Source organism: Vombatus ursinus, unplaced genomic scaffold, assembly GCF_900497805.2.
Source record: "Vombatus ursinus unplaced genomic scaffold, bare-nosed wombat genome assembly UNPS02014802.1, whole genome shotgun sequence".
Taxonomy (NCBI): domain Eukaryota; kingdom Metazoa; phylum Chordata; class Mammalia; order Diprotodontia; family Vombatidae; genus Vombatus; species Vombatus ursinus.
Window position 1 is genome coordinate 1,636,087 of NW_020954580.1, and position 19,075 is coordinate 1,655,161.

At 37.5% G+C, this 19,075-nt stretch overlaps 1 protein-coding gene across 2 annotated transcripts in view; it reads left to right on the forward strand.

Moving 5' to 3' along the window:
- FARSB (phenylalanyl-tRNA synthetase subunit beta) overlaps window positions 1-12,225 on the forward strand; it is a 78,501-nt gene extending 66,276 nt beyond the window's left edge. For both annotated transcript variants that reach the window (XM_027873861.1, XM_027873862.1), the window contains exon 17: window positions 11,557-12,225. In XM_027873861.1, the coding sequence (XP_027729662.1) occupies window positions 11,557-11,708 (152 nt within the window). In that variant the 3' untranslated portion in view covers window positions 11,709-12,225. The remainder of the gene's footprint in view (window positions 1-11,556) is intronic.
- The last annotated feature ends 6,850 nt before the right edge of the window (window positions 12,226-19,075 follow it).

Here is a 19,075-nt window from a genome sequence, read left to right on the forward strand (position 1 = left end):
GTTTGATGATGAACTATACATCCCTCTTCTTGGCAAAGAGGTAGTTCACAATTAGTACAAAATGAGGCATGTGCTGTCAGACATGATCAAAGCATTGGTAGTAATTTTTTTTTTACAAGAAAGCGTTCTTTAGGGGTTGGTAACCAGGAAGTGACAGCAATATAAAAAATAGCATCAAAAAAGCTTTTAAAAAAAATAGTGTAAAGCAGTTGCCACTTGGAGGTCAAAAGAGCCTAGAAACTTTCTCAACCAGAAAATAGTTTATGTCCTTGCTAAGTGGAAAGCAAGGGTTACAGCAAACAGAAGCAACATTATTTTAGAAGATGATGAACTTATTTGTTAATTCTTACTGAGTAAGATGGGGAAAGATTATGAACACTAGGAGGAAAAATGGGCTTATACAAAACTTAGTGAGAGAACTAATTAAATTTGATCATCCAAGAACATTTAAAGTTGAAATTGGAAGGATGATAACAAACCACAGTAAACTGTTTTCTCCAATGGCACATTACACTTGAACTGTATTATCCCATTCCTCAGGGTGCTATATGAAACAATATATATGACACAAAAGAAAACAAAAATCGGAAGGTCACGTGGACTAGACCCAGCATACACAAAGGGTTTTGAGGCTCAGTAATCAAGAAAAGGAAGGAGATAACAAAAAATTGGGAGAAAAATGTTTGTTGTTGTTGTTCAGTCATGTTTGACTCTTGTGACCCCATGATAACTCAGAATTTGAGAGAGATAACCTCAACGGCCATCCGGTCCAACTCATACACCAAAGGAATCTCCATTACAATGTAACTCAACCAGGGGTCATCCAGCCTGTGCATGAAGATCTCCAGAGAGAGGAAACAAGCCCTTCTTGAAGCAACCATTTTACTTTGGGGTAATTCAGATTGTTAGGAAGTTTTTCCTCATGTCTGGCCTAGATTTGTCTCTTTGAAATTCCTGCACTTTGCTCTTGGCTCTGCCTTTTTGGGCCAAACAGAACAAATCTAATCCATTCACTACATGAACAGCTTTTAAAATACTTGAAGACAGCTATCATGTCCTTCTAGAGTATTTTTTTTCTTCTCCAGGCTATACATATCCAGTTCCTTCAGACAGTTTTCATCTGTCATGAAGTATTCTCAATCCTACTTGCCCTCCTGTGGATGCCTTCCAGATTATCAATATGCTTTTTAGACAAAGGTGTCCAGAACTGAGCATAATACTCTAGATGAGATCTGACAAGGGCAGAGTACCTTGATATTATCACCTCTCTATCTCTAGAAGCCATAACCCTCTTAATTTAGCCCAGGATTACATTACCATTTTTGGTTACCACATTTTACTACTGACTCATTGAGCTGGCAATACACTAACACTCTCAGATGCTTTGATCAATTCCCATCTATCTATGCCTCCCCCTTCTAATATTTGTGGAGTTGATTTTTTTTTTGTTCCCAAATGCAAGATTTTACTTTTTTTTATTTTTTGAGTTCCATCTTAATAGATATAGCCCAATGCTCTAGATCCTTTTGTATTCTGACTCTGTCATCTACTGTGTTAGCTATCCCTCCTATCTTTGTGTCAACTGCAAGTTTGATGAGTCTATGACATCTATGTCTTTATCCAAGTCGCTGATAAAAATATTAAAACATTACAGGACCAAGTGAAAATTCCTGTGGTATTTCACTGGATACCTCTCACACCTGCTGACTCTCAACCATCAACAAATACTCTTTGAGTCTGACCATCCAACCAGTTTGGAAGCTTCTGGTCTTCTAATCTAAGTTTCTCCATTTTCTCTATAAGAATATTTGGTCAGAAGCTTTGCTAAAATCTATTTAAACTCTATCCACAGAATGCCCTTCACTTGCTAATTTAATAGTGCTATCAAGAAAGGAAATGAAGTTAGTCATTATTTGTCATAATCTGTTTTGATGAAGCCTTCTTGACTCTTGGTAATTACTGCTTCTTCTTCTAGATGTTCACTGACTGTCTCTTTAATAATCAGTTTTAGCATTTTTCCAGGAATCAAAGTCAAGCTCACTGGCCTATAGTTGGCAGACTCTGTTCTCTTCCCCTTTTTTGAAAACTGGGATAGTTGGCCTTTTCTCATTTGCAGCCCCTTTACTATTTTCCATGAATTCTTCTTCTTCTTCTTCTTCTTTGTTTGGCAAGGCAATTGGGGTTAAGTGACTTGCCCAGGATCACACAGCTAGTAAGTGTCAGGTGTCTGGTCTGAGACCAAATTTGAACTCAGGTCTCCTGACTCCAGGGCCAGTACTCTATCCACTGTGCCACCTAGCTGCCCTTATGAATTCTTAAATATCACTGTGAGTGGCTTAGCATGGCATCCATCATTTCTTTGAGGACACAAGGGTGGGCTTCACCTGGGCCAGGTGACTTAAATTCATCACAGGCTCTCTTACTGTCATCTCACTTTTTCTGAGTGTTGATTCCCTTCTGATCATTTTTGTTCTGTCAATTCTAACATACACCAAAATGAAATTAAGGCTATTTCTGAAACAGAGCCAGCATTTCCCATTATATGCATCCTCATGTAGTTCCATATTTTCTTGTACAACAAGAATTCATGTGTTTTGTTAACTTTGTAGTCAGCAAAGTATAAGACTCATCTCCAGGAAAGAGTTCCTCTTGTAACATGTAAGAACTTGAGATAGTTTGGGGACTTTTTTCTATGAGCAAAGGGTTTCTTTCCAGACTTTACTAAAAGTAAGTCTGAGGCATATTTCCTCATGAATTAGGATTTTTTAAAAATGTATTTGCTATTGGGTGTGACTGAATTTCTGTCCTTGTCTTGGAAGATGTGATCAGCAAATCTTTTGGTGTGTTTGTTGCTAACATTATTGCTAATAAAAAACTACTGCTTGCTAACATTTTAAGATTTCATGTTCAAGATGAACAGAAATTGGGTGCCACGTCCAGCCATTAAAGAAGTAGAAGTGTAATGGAAATCACAATGATAATAGCTAACGTTTAGGCTATGAACAAAGTTCTCAGAAGAAGACTCTCAAACCATTAACAACCATGTGAAAAAGAATGTTCCATGTTGCTAATATTAAGAGAAACACAAATCAAAACATGTCTGAGGCCAAGGACGTCAATGACAAAAATAAAGGCCTCAAGTAAACCAAAATATTTGTAGCATCACTTTGTGTTGTAGCAAAGAACTAGGCCCATTGATTGGGGCATGCCTAAACAATTTGTGCTTCATGACCAGGGATATTACTGTGCTGTAAAAAAATAAACATCATAAATACCTATGAACTGATGAAAAGGGAAGTAAGCAAAATCAAAACACTAATTTACACAGTAGTACACAGTGTAAATGGAAAGAACAGCAACAGAATCATACCTAAATTACACCAGATTATATAACCAACCATAGCGCCAAAGAAGAGATATGAGAAAATGCCTGTATCTGCTGTACTGCAGAAATGGGGATCTGTGGATGTGGAAGATTGCCTATAACATCAGACCTTCTAATAGGTTTATTTTAGTTTTGGGAACTTTTTTTTATTTTTAAAATATATTTTAAGGAATGGCTCTCTGAGAGACAGTAAGGAGAAGAATACAGTGGTAAATATAGATGATTAAAGCAGTATCAAAAATTTATTTAAAATAAGAATAGCTAACATTTTTATAGCACTTTAAGGGTGAGAAGCAGGGTGGTGTGGTATAAAGAAGGCTTGCCTTGGAGTTCTGTCAATCTTCCAAAACAAGGACAGAAATTCAGTCACACCCAATAGCAAATACATTTTTAAAAAATCCTAATTCATGAGGAAATATGCCTCAGACTTCCCTTTAGTAAAGTCTGGAAAGAAACCCTTTGCTCGTAGAAAAACGTCCCCAAACTATCTCAGGTTCTTATGTGTTACAAAAGGAACTCTTTCCTGGAGATGAGTCTTATATTTCACTGACTACAAAGATAACAAAACACATGAATTCTTGTTGTACAAGAAAATATGGAACTTCATGAGGATGCATATAATGGGAAATGCTGACTCTGTTTCAGAAATAGCCTTAATTTCATTTTGGTGTATGTTAGAATTGACAGAAACATAGGTTCATGTGCTACTTCAGACATTTACTAGCCGTCTGGGACTCATTTTTCTCATCTGTAAAATTAGGGAGTTGGACCTTATCACTTCTAAGGCTCCTTCCAACTCTAAATCTGTCACTCTGATTATTTATGTGTGTATGTGTATGTGTATACATACACATACACATATATACGTACATATGTGTATACTTACAGATGTCAGTTTATCTTCACAGCAACCTTGTTAAGTAGATATTGTTATTACAGATGTTGTTTTCCAGATGAGGAAACTGAGACTAACAGTTAGTCAATTGACTTGCCCAAGGTCACACGGCTAGTAAGTATCTGAGGCAGTGTTATGCTCCAGTCTCCTCTGTGCCACACTACTGTACTGGGAATAAGACAACCAGAATCTCATGATCCTGCGACTTGTTGTTCCTTTTGGCCAATTAATTTTTCTCTTCGGGCTTCTGTTTCTTCATCTGTGTATATTGGACCAGATGATCTTCTTCAAGATTATTTCTAGCTCTAATATTCTATGTTTTGAATGGAAACTAGGCACTCAAGTCTGTGGCCGCAGGCCTACTAATTTATCCGCCCAAGTCAATTAAGCAGTTTATTCCTTTGTTTTTAGAGTGGGGAAGTTGTTCTTGAGAAGAGCCTCTGTTGTATGAAAACACTGTTAGAGTTGTGCCTCCCTCCCACCCCGATTCTGCCCCAAGTGATCTAGCTTTAACTAATATTGTGATATTGTGTCGGTGTTCTAAGCTTTATTTGAGGTTTTTTATGTGTAGATTTTTAGTTAATTTATTTTTCATATCAGAAATGGGCCTGTAGACATTAGTGATATCTGAGAGCCTTATTCATCATTTTGCATACCTCAAATTGGTCATCCCTGTTTCTAGGCCAGCATTGTGGGTTCAGTTATCTGTTGTCACCACTAGTTTCATCAGTAACCTGGGGCAAGAAGTCGCCTAAGAAATCTCTTTGTGCATTAGTTTTTTCCCATTTCTAATTTAGCTACTTAACAATGGTCTGGTGAAGCTTATTGAATAATAATCTTTTCTTTTTATGATGCTACCCTTTTTTCTCTTCATACACTAATTTTCATATAGACCCTGTTCTCAAATTAAAATTTTTTTTATAATAAGCTTCTTATGTGTAAAATTAAAATTCTGATGTAATAAGCAAGAAAAACCCAATCTGGTGTAGTATTGTTTCTCATACTCTGAATTTCTATCCTTTACCCAGTGTGTTGAATTATTTCATTTTTATTCATTACCTTCGCTGTAGGGGTACAAATAGTAAATTGCTTTTGTTAACTAATATAATTCCCAAAGGCTTAAATCTAGTGAATCTGGGAAATATCTATTGACCTAGGAATGGAGGATAATTCTGTCACTTTTATTTTGAAATTTAAAAAAAACTTTGCCTACGAAAGGAAGTATAGTAGGTAGAAAGAGTCCAGGGCTGAGATGCTGGGCACTGCCTTGCCACTACCCCCTTTTTCTGTGGATTGAGGGGTTAGATTGGTCACCTTTCCAGCCCTAGTATTCTTTGGTTCCATGATCCGTTGAGTACCAACGGGTTGTGAAATGTCATTGAAAAGTTTTTAGAAGTGTGTAAAAAGGTAGTTTGATTAGTGGAAGTGTTAAGGATGTATTTGTACTCCTTACAAGGGAGAGCCAGTACGAGTGCCCGTGAGTATGGTGTACTGTGGTAGGGTAGGAAGCAAAGTTTGGTGGAGGTTAAAAGAAAGTAGATTGACAATGGCACATTCATGGAGAAGTCATTCTAGGATACTTTGTTTTCCTTTTGAAGTTGGGAATATTGGGGGTAGAATGGAGGCAGTGGAGTATAACACTGATTGTGGGGTGCCGACCTTTATAACCTGTTGGCTCACTTTTAAAATCCAGTTTTTTACTGAATAATCTTGACAGTGACAGCTTGGGATGTCTAACTCTAGTATTTTTGTTTAATTGTTTAGTATTTGCACTGTTAATTAACTAATTTTCTGTTTTAAGTAATGTGAAAAGTGACAGTCATGAATATTACAGATTTCTTCACACATTTCAAGATGAAGAAATGCTGGAGTTATTTTCCCCTGGTTGCAAGGAGATGATTTATTTCACAGCATGGATTGTTGGGTATTTCAGTGTGCTTATATAAAGGTGGAAGTGTACTCAGTCAGAGCAAGTAAGCTCTCTTTATTTTGAGAGGAAGTTTTGCCAGGTTACTGTATTTAATGGGAATTTTACTGCATGCTGCCACATTATTAAATGTGGCCACTGGCACAGCACTCCTATCCCAATTCAATGCCATGGGGTTAAGGAGGTACTCCTTTTCTCTGTTCCATTGGCCTTTGCTTTAAGAGTTAATGACATCTGCAGGTGTGTTCGGATTAGCACTGTAAAGTTTTGTAAAGGCTTTTTCTTTCTTTTGATGTTCAAAAAAGGATGAAAGATAGCCATTGAGCTCAAGGGATTAGGTCTACTACCCTTTAAAGTCTTAAGGGACCATAAATATTTCACTTCAGATGTAAGTCTGGAAAAAAAAAATGGTGCTTTATATTGTTGGAATTCAGTCTCCACTTACAAATTTAAATAATCTATACAGAAGCATTTTTCTCCCCACACAAAGTTGTTCTGAAATCTGAGCAAATTTAATACACCCTATTTTGAGGATATATCTTAATAGCCAATTCTGCTTTTCCTTTACTGTATTCCCAGGGTTTTGCTCCTCTGTAAACGACTGCTTTCCCTCTACTTCTGTTTCTCATGTTTTTCCTTCTTTCCCTTTTTGCAACCTTAGTTATTCTCAACTGAGACCATAAACTCCTGCTCTGAGAAAAGCCACCCTTAAAAGATGCATATCATACTCAGACCTAGGTTTGAATGGGTGGTAATCTGTTTGGTTTAGTGAATTTTACTTTATCTTTTTTGTTTCTCAGAGACATTATAGAAAAAGGATGTTCATTTTGGTGTGTTAATAGCATATGTGGATACTAATGCACAATTAGATAAGTAATTTTTTTTTTCAAACATTACTTACCTAGAAAAAAAAATGAGAGAAAACAGTAGAGAAGACCTCTATATCTTGATGTAGATATGGAAGAATTCAGCTCCTTCTTTGGGGTTAATTAGTAAGGATTTTTTCTCTATGAGTCTTCTGAAGATGAGTTATTAGCTCCTGCAGAACTAGAAGGGGATAATTTGGATTTTCCTTTTGATAGGTCCAATCCATTGACAGGAAATTAAATAATTATTGTCTTTCTCTTATATCATGACAGGTTGAAAGGATAATTCAAAGCAAAGATTTGAAATAAGTCAGTTCCCAAAATGGATCCCAAGATTTTGTGCTCCTGACATGTGTATATGGTGGGGTGGTAGGCTGGAGAGGGAGAGCAGTGCACTTATATATCTGTGCATGTTTCTGTTAATCTCCTTAATGGTAGATGGTAGATTCTGTTCATCTACCTTATAGTAGATCCAATTAATTTGGCAAGTTTCTCATGAACCATTCTGATCTTTGTGCTACCATAAGACCCTGGATGGTTATGGATGTAATATATATTTTATCTTTTCAAGTGCAGATTTAGTTCATTTTTTTCTAAGGTATTGAGCATCTTAGTGATAGATATTTATATTATGCCTAATTGAATGTAAAAACAACTTGTGGTACTGGTATTAATATGAAGAAATGACTAAACAAATTATATACCAAGTAGTCCATTTGCTCAGATGAGCCAAAAATTGCCAAGGGAATTAATTTAATAGCCAGTGGCAAGGGGTTTAAGATTAAGGAATTCATAACATCATGCTTGATAACCCTGCTCTGATGCTTTGAGAATTAGGGGCCTGCTCAGTTACTTCCTTAAGCCTCAACTTCCGATGCTTCATGGAATTATAGGAATGAGCATGTGTAAAGCTTTATCCTAACTCTGGGCCTATAGTATAACTTTAAAAGAAAGAAGGGAGCAAAAAGAAACTGTGAAAGGTGTTTGGCAACCAGCAGGATAGGGAGCTCACCAAGCTCTTTGAAGGTCAATTAGCCAGAAAATGTGCTAAAGACTAGGTACTGTGTTGGATTACTGGCCAAAGAATTACCCCCAAGGTCATCAAAGTGGTCCTACTGTCTGAGCAAAGAAAGACAATTATAGATGTTGAGGAGATGCTACAAAAGCTTTAATTAAGGGACTTATTTACACCCCACTAAGTCTTAGAAATTAAATTCTTATTTGTGCTAAACTACATGGCTTTGCTCTGGGATCCCATGTAGGGTTTCAACACAGAATACAGTCTTTCTGAAATCTGTTTTATGTGGTAAGCCATTGTACTGTAATGGATACCAGGAAAGCTGACAATTAAATACAGTACTGGAAATTGGAAGGAAAAGAGACTGTGAGCTAGCTGTCTTTTTCAAAAGAGAGAGGAGTTTGAGGGGAATAGGAGGGAAGACGATAATTTCTTTTATATCTTCATACCCCAGAAATTCTCAGGCTCCCATGTGATGGGTAACAAACAAAGCCTGAACACAAAGAAAACCAAACTTATCTTTATTCTGGTATTTGAAATTTTGAAGTCTTATCCACAAGATAATGCTATTTTGCTTAAATCATTAATTGGCAATTTTATTACACTAATATGCTTCTGTTCTCCCTTGAGTTTTACAGGGCATATTTCTTATATTATGGTAGGAAAGCTTTCCCTAAACCTTCAGCTCCTTCCCATCTGCATTTCAAAAGCCTAATCCCATATTTAAAGCATTTCTAACAGTCATAGCATTCTTTTTTGTGTAAAGTCTTCAGTTTATGTGTCTCAATCCAGTTATAGCTTTATTACAGTATTAATCAGGCTGTGAGGTAGCTTATGCTGCCATGCTACCTGGCATTCTTTCTGTTGCCATTAATGAGTCATGATTCTCACATCCTGAATGGTTCTTCTCCTGGAAATGACTGCTACATGTGCTTCCTTTGTGCTGGTGAAGCCAGGCTCTTGCCTCTCCTGTGAAATGGTAAATTCCCAGAAAGCTAAGCTTATGTTTTATTTGGACTGTCATAGTTGTTTTTTTTTTTTTAACAAATAATGTGGCTGTGTAGATTGTTTTGACTTTGCTTCAGTTTCTAGCATTGCATTTCTAGTTTGAATGCTCTAGGCGAAAGGTGCCCTCTCTGTTTGTCTTGAGGCTTTTTTTCTTGAGAATGGAGGCAGACCGTTCAAAAGTAATGCTTGTGTGCATCTCACTTTGTGTGTGTGTGTGTGTGTGTGTGTGTGTGTGTGTGTGTGTGTGTGTGTGAGAGAGAGAGAGAGAGAGAGAGAAGAGAGCACCGCTCTGTTATTTAATTACACACTAAAGTCAATAAGAAACCTGTGAGAAGTGTTCACTTTGTGGGCCTGTCTAAAGGAGCCAACAAGATAGAGACTCACATGAGCCCTCCCAGCTCTGTGATTCTGTGATTTCACTGGCTAATGTGACTGTACACAGACTTCATTTACCAATTTAGTGTGGACATTTTTTGCTTTGTTGGAAGTTGTCTGCTTTTTAATTTGGCCTTTCATCGAAAGAAGTAACACACCATAATGCTTCATTCATTCATTTAACCAATTAAGTAACATTCGAGTTTTACAACAACCAGCAAGTCTCCCCGTAATGAATTCCATGTTCCTAGTTATTTATTTTCTGGTAGAATAGCGTTTGCTTTTTATTTTATTTTTCAGTGTGGATTAGCATACATATATAAATAGGACCCTCTAAAGTGTAGTTTTTTAACAAATTTAATCAATTTAAGATGAAGTTCATTCAAAGTACAAAAAAGTTTCTGTTTAATAAACAACAAAATTGTCTTATTTGGTTTTAGGAAGTGAAAAAAAATCTTATTTCAGATTGCATTAGGAGTGTTTCAAAAATGTGTTTTTCCTCTCTTGATTTCCCTAGAAATATTAATCTTCTACTGCTAAACTGGAAATACCATCTTCATCTTGGTAGAGTTTATATACCAAGGTTGGTTATACTTGGTTACGGTTTTCCTGTTGGATTGTTTTGGCGAGATAAAAGGACCAAAGTTCTTCTCTTTGTTCTGCCTTTGACTAGATGGGTGACCTTGGACAAATCATTTTCTCTCTTAAGGCTCAGTTGCTCATTTGTAAGTGTGTGAGTTTGACTAGATCATCTCAAAGGTTACTTCTGTTTCTGAATCCTATTAGCAAGTTTTCTTGTAAAGCTAATTTCCCAGATAACACTGAGCTTAGGATTATTATTTGAAAACTTCAATTTTTATTTCATAAGTGAAGGGAACAAATATTTATTAAGTGCCCACTGTCTGCCAGGCACTGGTAAGTGCTTTACAAATATTATCTCATTTGTATTTTGTAAACCACTCGTTGACTAAAAAGCAGCTATATGTGGATTGATGTCACAATGTATACTGAATTTTAAAATTTCATGCTAATAATAGTCACGAACTATTGGCCTGACTCTGCCTTTCTAAGATGAGACAACATGAGGAATACTTCTCCATTTCAGTAGATAGTTAAAGAAATGTGATGACAAAATTCCAAAATACGATTAGTTATCTGGTGATTGTAGACTGTTCTGGTAAGTTAAAAAAAAGAAACTGCTGTTAAAATTCCCAAGAACTGTTAGTTTTGTTAGGTACTGTCAAGAAACTGGTTTATGAAAACCCGAAGGAAGAGACAGCTTTCTTCCTCTTTTTAAGGTAAATGATAGAGGGAACCCAGACTACGTTGGGGTTGTTTTTTGCAGTGGTCTCATAGTAGATGTCTCCTTTCCACCCCCCAAACTTCTCTGAAAGCTCTTTTCCAGACAAGGAATGTTGGTCACGTTCCCAGTAACCATGTAATCAGACATGACAGTTCCCTTCAGTCCCGATGACAGTGTGATTTATCTTTGTAAATGTCTTAAGGTAGAAAACAGTTAAGTTTTAGACAGTAAAGACAGTATAGAAAAACCTATTTCAAAATCTCTAGTGTTTTCAAGATAGGAATTCTTCACTTTTCCTTTCCTTTTTTTTTTTCCTAATATAATTATGACTAACCAAGAGAGAAAGCAGCATGTTTATGTAATTTTTTATATAATTACACAGCTGATTTCTTCCTTTTTTTAGTAAGAAATAGCCACTGTTTTCCACCCCTTTTAGATAAATCTGGGCATAGGTGAGATAATCTTTTGACTATAGTCTTCCATCTATCCCCTCTTCATTCTTTCCAGGGTCCCATTGAACTGAAACATGGATCTCTGGTTTTCTTACCCCTTTTCTTTCTCACTATTCCTTATAGGGGCTGCTGGGTAAAATCAAAACCATTGCTTTTTTTTTTTAGTGTTAGAAATCTTCTCAAGGTGAATAGCTTGAAGAAAAATAGTTTTTTTTTTTTTTAAAGCAAACTCAAAATCTCATCATTAAATATGTTCTCGATGTTAAATGTCTAATGACACTTTTGCCTGGAGAAACATTGATTTTTCTCTCACTCTTTGTTTTTCAGGCTCTGCTTTCTTCCCTGGACGATGTGCTGAGGTTTTTGTAAAGGGTCAAAGTGTTGGGAAGCTAGGAGTCCTTCATCCTGACGTTATTACCAAATTTGAGCTGACCATGCCGTGCTCTGCTCTAGAAATCAATGTTGAACCCTTCTTGTGAAAATAGGACTATGTAGTGTGAGCCTCCCCAAAAGGCTCCCCTTTCTCTTCCCCAGTGTCCTTTAGTCCCCCATAGGGAGCATCCATTTGTGCTTTAATGTTTAATAAAGTAGAACAATATTGTCTGGCTCCATGAGTAAATATCTTCCCTCTACTGCAATTAGGGCAGCTTGTGCAATATAAGAATGTGGTATCCGGGGATAGCTCGGCCATCAATGTGTAAAGTTTCATTGTTGGGTAAAAGCCCAGCATGTTACCAGAGAAATGTAATAGCGGAGCGCATGATCAGTTCTGAAAATCAGAAATGTTCCGCACACATCAGAGCCTCACACTGTAACTGATTACTCTGCATAACAGGAATCTCATTCTTTTCTTATTGCATGAAACAAGATAATTGATTAGAGCAAATGTTGAACGAATGTGAGCATAACTGAGGGGCTTCGCTTGTGTTTTGTCCATTTGTCATGTGCTCATCATGGGGAAAAAAATAAAGTATACTCATTTCTTGAAGACCTTGAGCATTAGGTAATCAAGATTTGTATCTGGATTTTCTACTCATTTGCTGTGTGGTAATTACTGCCTTTGAAGTGAAAGAAAATCTTAGAACTATTTGTTTTTGCATACAATGTGTTTTATTGTACCATACCAAGGGTTTCCTGAAACCATCAAGTTGGGTACATACACCACTGCAAGGCCAAAGCCAGGCTTTGCTGGAAGGGTTCAGCCTGGAGAAGTTTGAAATGAGTGGCCTTAAACGTATTTAAACATTACAAAACATTTGGAATTGTCCTCTTGCCCTTCTAGGTGGACTTAGGGTTATAACCAGCTGAGATAGGAAGAAATAAATTTATATGAAGTCGGATATATAATTAAACAATTGAATTTTTCCTTCTTTCCAGGGCAGGAATTAACCCTTTGCTCCTCTCACTGGGAAATAGCATACACCTTTTCCCCCATCCCTCTTCTCTCTCCTTCCCTTATTCTTGAATTTGCTTTACTCTTGGATTCAAGTTCATAATGTGAACTTTGCCTCTCCTGAATGAAGGAGGTGAGTGACCCTTTTAGAGAGCCTCACCTCACCTAGTTGACACGAAATTCACATAGAAAAACAGAATTCATAAGACACCTGCAAAAGGAGCATCCTGAAAGGGTAAAATATGTTGTATTTCTAAAGACTCCACTGAACCTAGAACTGAGAACAGAACCAGCCTTCCCAGGCCAAGAGTAATTGTGGCAAACTTAGCAAGACGAATGAATAGACAGGAGCATAAACTCCTAACTTCTCGAGACAAGAACAATGTTGAAGCTGATCTCCTACCTACCACCTAGCACATAGAAAGTACTTCTTCAATGTTTATGGATTAATTAACCTGTCCCACCTTGAAAAGAAAGTAACTAGGCATTTGGAGCATAAAGTTGAGGTGATTGAGCCCTGTCTCCTCAGTCTAATTCAATAAGCATTTATTTTAATTTAGTTCCGCAATTTGCAGTATTAACTGGGACATTTAGGTGACACACTGGGTAGAGCACCATGCCTGGATTCAGAAAGACATGAGTTTCAGGTCCAGCCTCAGACATTTACTAACTATGTGACCCTGGGCAAATCACTTAACCCAGTATCTCAGTTCCCTCATCTGTAAAATGAGCTGGAGAAGGAAATGGCAAACCACTCCAGGATCTTTGCCAAGAAAACCCCAAATGGGGTCGTGAAGAGTCAGACACGACTGAAATAAATGAACAACAATAAACTAAAAGATACTGGTTGTCAAATAATGTTACATAGGTAGTGTGGTACGTGAAAAAACTCAAAAATCTGGAGTCAGAGGATCTGGGTTTAAATGTTGACTTTGCAACCTATGTAACCTTTGGCTTAGTCTTCAATCCAAGACTTAGTCTCTCTGGGCTTCAGTAAACTCAGTTGTAAAATGAGGGAGAGGATCCCTAACAGGTCTAAATCTCACGATCTATAAATAGGAACATGAAAATGGCTCTGTGCTAATGAAGTGGCTTATGTGCCACCTACAATATGGTACTATGAGGTTCTCTGGTATTAAGATCATATTGGTTGCTGGTCATCTGGCTTTATTCATGTTTAGAAATCAGTGTCTAATGAAGATGATCTTGCTACCTGAGTGGCTGTCCTAGCATGCAGGAAGGAAGATCAGAATATCCATCATGGACATCTTTTTAGTCCTTCACAAAGGAAGTAGTAGGAGGAAAAATAACATTGATACATCCGAACAAGAAACGAAGGGACTCTTGAGCTCTTAGGTCTCCATAGGGTGATCATCTTAACCCAAGCATCTTCATTATTGAAAACCACTTTTTACAGAGTAGGTAAGCAAAGAAACAAAATCACATGCTTTTTGAGTGAATGGAAGTGCCCTTGAGGGAAATTAGAACCTCAAATTTGAGACAGCCTGGTACACTGGAAAGAGCACCTGCATTCAAACCCTAAACCTTTCAGTTACTATGTCGCTTTGGGAAAGTCATTTGGGGCTTCCTTTTCCTCATTTGTAGCATGAAACTAGACAAGATGGCTACTGTGGTCACTTTCAGCTCTGAGATATATGAACTTAACACAAAAATGATTAAGAATGGATTTTTGTTCAAACTTTTAAAATATCTCAAATGACTAGTTATTTGGCTCTTTAATGAGAGTTGGGGAATAAGATAATTAGGAATTTTCTAACAATATTAAGCACCTACTGTGTGTGCCAGGCACTGTGCTAAACATTTTACAAATCTCTCATTTGATCCTCATAACAACCCTGGGAAGTAGGTGCTAGTATGATCCTTATTTTACAGTTGAGGAAACTGAGGCAGACAGGCTAAATGATTTGTCCAATGACACACAGCTAGTGTAATACTTTCCTTGATCTTGAAGTCATTAGTTACAAAGGAACGAAGGCTCTGCTGCCCTGGCTTATTTACCCAATGTCTCTCCTCAGACCTCTGTGGGTACTTGTATGGTATAAATGCCACTAATGCCGCTGCCTCTCTGTTTCCATCCAACCTGTTAGCCCCTTGGTGCCCTGAGATGGATTTGACCAAGAAAAACAGGCACATCAGCTGAGCAAAAATGTCCTGAACTACTAAAGCATTGGACAAATATGAAATCCTCAGTTTTACAATCACATACTAATCTGTAAAGATCTCAAATCATTTTATGAATGGAAACCCTCATGAAGAAATTGGAAATGAGAGCCATTCCCTAATTACTAAACGGTCAAAAAATTTGAACAGGTAATTTTCAAAGGAAGAAATTCAAACTATCAACAGTCATAAAGATATACCAAATCTTTAATAATGAATAATTAGCAAGTTAAAATGCATATAGCACTTTAAGGTTGGTAAAGCACTTCTAAAATATTTTATTCTCACAACCACCCTGGTAGGTGTATTATTCCCATTTTACAGTTGAAGAAACCCTAATATGTTTGATACTGAATTTTAACTTATGTCTTCCTGACTCCATGTTCAGCATTCTTCTAATTGCATCGTCTAGAAATGTAATTGGAGAAATGCAAATCAAAGCAATCCTGAGGTCCCACCTCACACACACATTAGATTGACAAAGATGACAAAAGGGGGAAATGACTGGTTGAAGGGGCTGGTGGAGAAATAAGGACATTGGTGCACTATTGATGGAGCTGGGAACTGGTCCAGCCATTCTGGCATCTGAAACTATGACCCCACAGTCACTCAAATGTGCATCCCTTTGACCCAGCCATACCACCTAGTAGGCATATACACCAAATAGATCAAAGAACAAAGGAAATGACCAGTGTATACCTCCAAAAAATATTTATAGCAGCTCTTTGTAGTGACAAACAACTGGAAACTAAGGGGATGCCCATAATTGGGAAATAGCTGAGTAAATTATGGTATATGAATGTAATGGAACATTATTCTATTGTAAGAAATGAGGAAAGATATTTCAGAGAAACTTGGAAAAGCTTGAATGGAACTGATAGCTTTGCAAAGAGAAATAGCTTTGAAAGACAATTCTTAAGAACTGATCAATGCATGACCAACTACAGTTGTGGAGGACTCATGATGAAACATGCTGCTTACTTCCTGACAGAGGTGATGGATTCATAATGAACAGAAAGACATATATTTTTGGACATAGCCAATATGGTGATCTATTTTGCTTGACTATGCATATTTGTTACAAGAGTTTCCCCCCTCCTTTTTTTTTTTTTTTTACAATGGAGGAAGATAGAAGGGAAAGAGAATAAATAAATGCTAGTTAATTGAAAAAAAAAATCTAACTCTTGAAAAAGTAGGGGTTTACCTGTAATATAACTTAATGACAGTCACAGTAAGCTAGCTACAGAACTCCAAAGCCAGCCATAGGCTGTACTAGAAAGCAGTTCCTTAACAAGACTCACTCGTCTACATTTGTACATGAAGCTGGTAAGTGACAAGTGGGTTGAGTGCCAAGTCAATTGGCATTCATATCAAAATTGAAGGGTGCTGAGCTTACTGCCATGACTACTTATGGGAACAATGCCCTGAGGCACATGATCACAATTAGGGCTGAGAATAGCTGCCCTCGATGAGAAAAGACAGAAGGAGAAAGCCAGGTGACGGGCTTCTGTTACTGAATCAATAATCAGAAGCTAAAGGAAAATGGCACAACAGTCTTGTAAGTTTGCCTTGACTTCAGTTAAGGGTTGTGTTGTGTTTCAGATTCACATTTTGCTTTCTAATACGCAGAAGTGATCATCTGAAAAAGCTTGATCAATGAACAGTCTGGACACATTTCTTAAGAAATTACTTATATGGCAGGCACTCTACTTGGCAATGGCAGCACAAAGGCAAAAATGAAAGAGTCCTTACACAGGATACTTAACATTCTATTGCTGGAAAAGGTGTCTCAGAAGGGGAGTGTGCTTATAGCATTGTTTTTTTTTTTCCTTCTACTTGCATAAAATGAGACTGTACAAAACAAAATCCATGTTTGTCATCTCCAGCAGATGAGCTTTTAACTTTATTTTCACCAATTTTATGGAATTCAGGGACATAAGAGTTTGCCTCTTTTTTTTTTACTGTTAAAAAGCATTCTCCTCCTCTTAATCTTCCCCAAAAGTCAACCAGAGTTGTCAGAAAGAGGCTGACGTAGCATCTACAGTATTGAGATCTTAAAACTTGCCAAACCTGGATATCTAACAGAGTAAGCAGAAGATGCAACCCTGTTCTTTGCCTGTTTAATGCAACTCCTTTAATTTTGGAAAGCCTCCCCCATGGCCAGCATCATAAGTTTGTTTCTCAAAGAATGAAAATGGAGCTATAAATAGATCATACAAACAAGCCCTGGCTCAAGGACTAATGAAAATCAATATGTGGAATCATCCAAATATCTTGGTGCTTATAGACAGACACAGCTTAAAGATAATCAGAATTGGATAGGGTCAACTGGACAAAGTTTTCTGAACAGGGTGACCTTTGTGTGGAAAGAAAAAGAATGTAGAGTGGCAGCTGGGAAGAAGGGTATTTTGAGAAGGGAAGAATGGATAAGGATCAGAGCCCAGGCCAGCAACAATTCAAGAAACATTGATCAAATATTTGCCTCATGCAAAGCCCTGTGAATAGTACTAGGGATAGAGAGACAAAACTGAAATAATCTCTTTGATCATGAATTTAGACTTTATGTGGAGGTGGACAGATTAGACATACATGGATCCATATAATGCAAGCTAAGGAGGGATAGGGAGAAAGTAGAAATCCAGACAATGTGTTCTAGGCATATTTGAAGTGGGAGAGATCACATTGAGCTGAGAGTGGAGGAGCATCAGGAAAAGCAAACCTGAAATCAACGTTGAAAGAAGATAAAGATTCTGAAAGATGGTGGTGAGGAAGAAGTATATTCTAAACATAAGAGATGGTGTATAGGAATGCATGGCTAGACATGGGTGGTCATGTTCAGATGATAGGCATTAAGTAGATCAGTTTGGCTAGAATACTGTGAAATAAGGCTGGAAAGGTAGATTAGAGCCAAATTATGGAGGGTCAGGCTAAAATGTTTACATTTTCTTTTAGAGGTAGTAGAGAGTTCCTGGGAATTGGGAGGAAATTGTTATATGTATGGGGGAAGGTGTGAACATTTATGTGACTGGAGATTTATGTTATGAGAAATAACACAAATGAAGAAGAAGCTTACTGGTGAAATGTCTTGGAGGCTTCTTGAGTTTGGATTCAGTTTTAGACCAGAGAGAACCACTACAGATGTTTGAGTAGGGGACCAGCTTTATGAAATCAGTGTTAAGGAAGATTATTCTGCCAACTCTGTGGAGGATGAATTGGAGAGGGGAGGCATTGGACAAAGACAAGTAGGTATGAGGTGACTAGGGTGGCATTTGTGGAAATGGGAAGAAGGAGTCAGGTTCAAGGGACATTCAAGGAAATAAAGGCATTAAGACTCCATTGAGGTGAGGTGAAATATTGGACATTTGGGGCAGGAAGTTAAAAAGTTAAAAAAAAAAACTGTTCCAAAATTTTCAACTTGAGGAAGGAACTGGGAGAGTAGTATTTCCATTGATGCCTATGGAGAAACTCAGAAAGTTTATCTACAATAAGTAATGGGTTTTTAACTCACATTTCTATAGTGCTTTAAAGTTTGCAAAAGAAAAAAAAATTCACATTTCAAGATGTCCTTTGATCTTGAAGAGGACCGTGACATCAGGGAGGTGATGCCATGACATGCAAGTGAATTGGATTTAAGTGAGGGAGGGCTGTGCAGAGTCACCAGCCTGGGTCCAGTGAGGAGATATAGATCAGGATGACTGGAGGTGGTCCAGGATGCAGTGGGAGACCTTGACCTTTTCAAGCTAAGGTCTTTAACAGGTCTCAGTCTGATTGAGGCAATGCCCAATCAGTGATTAAGGCTAGGTAAGAAATAAGGCAGGGAAAAATTTTAGCTAAAGAGGTACTATAGAATATCAGAAAGTCCCAGTGGTCTCAATGACAGAATGTTTCATAATTAGCTGGTGCTGGTTTCATTGTTAGGCTCTCTTAGGCTTCCGTAGAAATCAGTGATATTTACACATGGTCCCCTTCAAATGGTATTCATGTTCTTCCTGCTTAGCAGTAAATATACAAGTTTCTGCATACTGATCATAGCGGAACCACCCATGTTCTCTCTCTATCTCAAAGAAGTTTCTTCCTAAATGCTTCAGTATGGAGTTCCTAAGTATACAATATGGAAGCCCAGAGCCTAGTAAGAAGGTCCTCCCCTGCTGGATTACTTTCAATGGTTGCATTGACACCAAAGGTCCTGAGGATAGAGGTGAAAAAGAATTTTAAAATGGAATAAAAGCTGATACAAACAGGTACCACTATTGTGGTTTTTTTTTTCTCAGC